At 34.1% G+C, this 4,919-nt stretch overlaps 1 protein-coding gene across 1 annotated transcript in view; it reads right to left on the bottom strand.

The window, feature by feature from the left end:
• Positions 1–883: 883 nt before the first annotated feature.
• Positions 884–4,919, bottom strand: part of LOC125850055 (phospholipid-transporting ATPase 2) — a 46,735-nt gene continuing 42,699 nt past the window's right edge. Inside the window, exons 25-26 of the mRNA XM_049529964.1 lie at positions 2,720–2,870; positions 884–1,780 (exon numbers count right to left, since the gene is read on the bottom strand). Coding sequence (XP_049385921.1) covers positions 1,445–1,780; positions 2,720–2,870 — 487 coding nt within the window. The 3' untranslated portion in view covers positions 884–1,444. The remainder of the gene's footprint in view (positions 1,781–2,719; positions 2,871–4,919) is intronic.

Consider the following 4,919-nt stretch of genomic DNA (forward strand, 5'->3'; position numbering starts at 1 on the left):
CCTTTAATTTAATAGGTTATAGACCCTCTAACTCGTAGAAGATATGGTCACCCCAAATCAGACTATATATGAGACCATTTGAAATACTTCCCGAAAACAGAACCTTCAAAATTGATTTTTTGTTACCAAGCTCCCTTTGGCCAACTTTAATTTAATTCTTTAATCACCTCTATATATCCCATTTGAATGTTTGTTCTCCTAACTAATAACTCATCACAAAACAACGTGAAGTGGAGGGAAATGATTTTTGGCTTCAATTTAACGAGTCAGTCCCTCTAAAACGTAAGGGGTGTTACATTTGCCCTCTAAACTCTAAACTATAGTCATGGAACGTAATTAGATAAACTATAGTTATGAAACGTTATTTGCTTAAATCTGTTTGCCATATATGAAATTTACCCCTTTTTTTCAATAGAATTTTCTCATTGGTTCTTTTAATGGTCCATGAGGTAGTATCGTGAAATATTACCGTTTGAATGTATGTGCATAAGAAGTAGCTATTATATCCACCTGTATAGCTAATATTATACTCTACATTAAAAAAAAAACGCTACTATAAATTCTCTCACACTTTCACCTTCCATTTCTGCTATTTTATAACAAATAAAAGCATCCATAAATTTTAATTATCATCAAGCTTTAAATATCCGCATAAATAATGTATCGAACTCTTATTGGAACTAAAAAAACGAAGTGTTCCATAATTAAACTACTTATTCTACAAAAATGGTAGCAATAACAAATACAACATTCAACATTTCTTGTCATTACGTCTATATTGACTTTCCATCCTTGTTATATAGTTTAGTGTAATGTCCACAAAGATCACCCATCGGTCACACGAAATATCTATGCAAAGATAAAAACATTTCAACAACTGCTAAAGATCTTTATGTCAGCATTACCATTTCCAATCTGACTTATAAACATCACTGCAATTGATGTACAGGAACTTCGTTTCTAAAATCGAAGTTCCCAGCCCATCGCTGTCCTTAATATTTTTACAGATCTAGTCAATAGCATCAACACGTAAGAAATAAATATGTGAAAATGATGCTGGGTATATTTTTGTGATGGATAGATCTCTCTGACTCCACTCTAATTGAGTAGATTATGTAAATTAATATCACCCTGAAAATGGGGTGTCAGAATCTGTGAAATGTTCACTGTTTCCTCCAATAAACAAGAATCAATATCGCGCTAGGTTATTGCATCTTCATACCCTGGGAACAGTAATCCGTCCTGATTTTTACAGCATAAGCTTCCAAAATACAGTGACCCCTGAGCATGATATTGCCAGCTTGATGCAACTCTAACACGCGCAATATAGAAAATAGATTAGCCAGGTGAAAAGAACGGATCAGCAGTTAGTGTCCTCAGTGTAGTATATTTTCTACATGTGATATGCATAATTCCACATGTCTTTCCAGATGAACTGTTAATATTAGTTGTCCTTGCAGTTTCTCGTATAATTTGAAGATAATCGGGCTTGGGACTGAAAGAAATCAAATGGAGCCCCAGGTCCAAAAGAACGTCTTGTAGCACTAGGAGAATCTGAGAGCAGTGGTTCATAGACTGACGTACGGTTCTTGGGTTGAGAAATTGATAAAGGTGAAACATCTTTATCCAAAGATCTCGGTTGAGGTTCTATATTACCCAGGGACAATATAGGTCCTCCCATACGCTCGGCTTGCTGAAGTATGTTAATTTTACTAGATCTGTAGGTATACCTGAAGTACTTCAAAGCTAGCACTGGACCCATGCCAGCTGCTACAATGATCTGAAATGGGAAGGTAAGCCAGATTAGTTCTGTTGTAGTATGATTCACTAAAAGAGGGAATCACAAAACTATTTCCTCCTGTAAAAATAAAGGGCTAAATAAAAGGAGCATCCCATCTAATTAGATGCAACAAAATATAACAATTAGAAGCACTTTATAACTTTTAGCCGTTTAGCATATAGAAATGAGTAATTTATAGAACACTTTTCAGTCAATTTGTAATCAATTCGCAGGAGAATTGACTTTCAGAAGGTATTACACTTTCTAGCAATGGTGATCTACTACAACGGATCGATATTTAAACAACAACGATTTACAAAATCGCAGCATCACTATTCGTGAATTGCCTAATTATACTAACATATTTTTGGATCAACAAGGAAAGATGATGAATAGAATAATACCATGCCAGAACAATCTGAAGGCTAACTATACCTATCCCAACTAACATGACACATTCTTTTCAGAAATTAAATTATTTTAAACTTGGGCCTATTAATTACATTTTGAAGTGTTAAAGAATTTGTTCATGCAAAATTTGAAATCAACTCTTAGGTAATGTTTCTCCAATCAAACAAAGTACCCAACTACAATTTTTTCTTCCAACTGCCGATGTAATAGTAAGTCATCTCCTAAATCTTTCTGCCCAGTCATATTCTACTATAAAAAAACTGGATGGACTACTATTCTGAAGCATTATCTCGACTACCTGACTGTTTTTTTCTTAAGCATATTCGTCAGGGTTATAAAAATAAAACCCAATCCAAAGAGAGCTTCAAATTCAGAAGTATGAACCATTGAGTTATATAACGTCTCAATTACTTGCAAAATAAAAAAACTTTTGAACTGTAAACAATAGATAATCACTTTGAAAACATCGTGATACCAATAAAGGATTTGAACACTACATGAAAAAGAAGATAGAAAAAGTTTACTTACAAACATAGTAATCCAGTATGACGGTTGTCTACATAAGCGAAACATTATTGTATACAGGCCGGAGGATGGGAAGGCACTGACAATCCAATTGATGACATAAAAAGCAACAAGATTTCCCCATATGGCAATGTGTTGCAATATTGTGAAAGAACTGTAAACATTGAGGCAAATTTAGTTCCCTGGAATTTTAGACCAGTATTGCATACTACCATGCATTGCAAGCACTAATACACATACATGTTGTCCAACAAAACTAAGATTTATATAGTAACTCTAGGNTTTTTAAAACTAATGCGGAGTGGGGCAGGTTGCGGGTATATGTGATTTTTTATCGGTTCAAACTTAATTTTAACTCTTTACATGCTATAAGAGTGATAGAGCATTATTTATTAAGATAATTTGTTTAAAGATACTAAAGTATTCAAGATAGTAATTGAAAAAGGCTCAATAAGAAATAATACAATTTGTTACATGTTTCCCAATTGACCTCTAAAAAATAAATTTTTAAGTTATTTTCTATTAAATTAATAAAACGTAATGAAAAAATGAATTTATTTTTATAAATTTTATTTTTAAATATCAGACTTAACTAGAAAAAGAAAATATTAAAAAAATTATACGGGGCGGGTTGAAAATGAAAAAAGTTGCTATGCGGGACGGGGTGGATTAAATATTTTGTAGGTTAAGTTAAACCACCCCGCCCCCGCTCCATTGCCATCCCTAAGTGACTCACTGGGGAGGTGGAAATGATCCTATCAAGAAATGTACCCACTTCTGCTTTCACTGGTTATCAGCCAAACTTTCTCCTTCGCAGACCAACGTCATTTTGAGTTTAGAGTTTAGACTAATCACATTTTGGGTCTCAAATGTAGGAGTGATGTTGTGATCTAGTCCCTAAATTGTGCCAATCGGATCCTTATTTTATGAAGTTAGTCCTTACACTCACAACAACCAATTCAGAAAACTTTTCCAGTCAAAAAATAGCCTCACATGACTATCCTAATACTTCTAGAGGCAAAGTTAAAGAAAGATGAAAAAATAGACCACAAGAAAGAAGGAAAAGAGACAACCCTTCAAGAGGACTCATCAAAGTAGTAATGTAACAACTATAGCGAAAAGAACAATGATACTTAGACAATCAGCCTCCATCTTTTCCAACCCAATCTTCAGCCACACCCATCAGCTTCACCCTTTCCCCTTTCCATCCAAGTCACCATCAGTATTGTTAAGGGCATGCTTTGAGGAATATTAAGCTGAGAGACTAGGTGGAGTGTAGGTATTGAGTGCTCCACCTTGCTTACGTGGTGCTCTATCTTGAATAGAACTGAACTGGAAATGGTTGTCACAGTTAATGCACTATGGATACTTATATTAGTGATTAGGAATTACAAGTTTGAAATTTAGAAAACTGTCGCAAAATCTGACTCTAAAACTAAAAACCATATCTTTGCCTCTGCAGCAGAAATTTAGAATGGTTTCTGAACTTGGATTGACATGATTTTACATCATATCTTTTTTCTTAATTCAAGTATTCTTAGTTCCTTTGTATCGCCGTAACCACACTTTTTTCTCGTGTTTCTTCTTCAGTGGCACAACACCTCTCTTGGATAACTATTACAAAAGCACCTGCATTTTCCCAACCACTATTTCGAAAATATTTGGCTACTAGAAATTTGTCTCACATGATCTAACAGCTGAAACATTTTCAGTGAGATCAGGCAACAAAAACTTTTCCAACAAGTTTCTACAATCAAAACCCTCCTAGTAACTTTCCAGCATGTTTGCCGAAAACCATTCTGGGAACTCTCTACTTTCTATATATCAGTGTTATTAAAAGTTTGCTTTAAGTAAATTTAGCCCTGAAACTTGATGAATCCCAGATTGTGTTATTTGCTCGCTTAGTTGTCGCTTTGGTGTAGGTATCAAGGTCCTAAGACGTGCACATCTTCACTGATGAACTGTGTCTTTAAGACCACGACAATAGACAATAAATATAATTGACAAAGTGATACAGTAGTTGTTAAGAAACTGTCATGACTGAACTTTTAGTGATTCACAACAAGAAATTAGATATTCCTCAAAAGCAAATTAGCCACTAAAAACTTATAACAATACCTTTTCATCTATATTAGAAATTTAAAATAGTCTTTGACATGAATTATACCTATAGTTACATTTTCTTGTATTGCATTTCCTATTT

Source organism: Solanum stenotomum, unplaced genomic scaffold (assembly GCF_019186545.1).
Source record: "Solanum stenotomum isolate F172 unplaced genomic scaffold, ASM1918654v1 scaffold13383, whole genome shotgun sequence".
NCBI classification, from domain to species: Eukaryota; Viridiplantae; Streptophyta; class Magnoliopsida; order Solanales; family Solanaceae; genus Solanum; species Solanum stenotomum.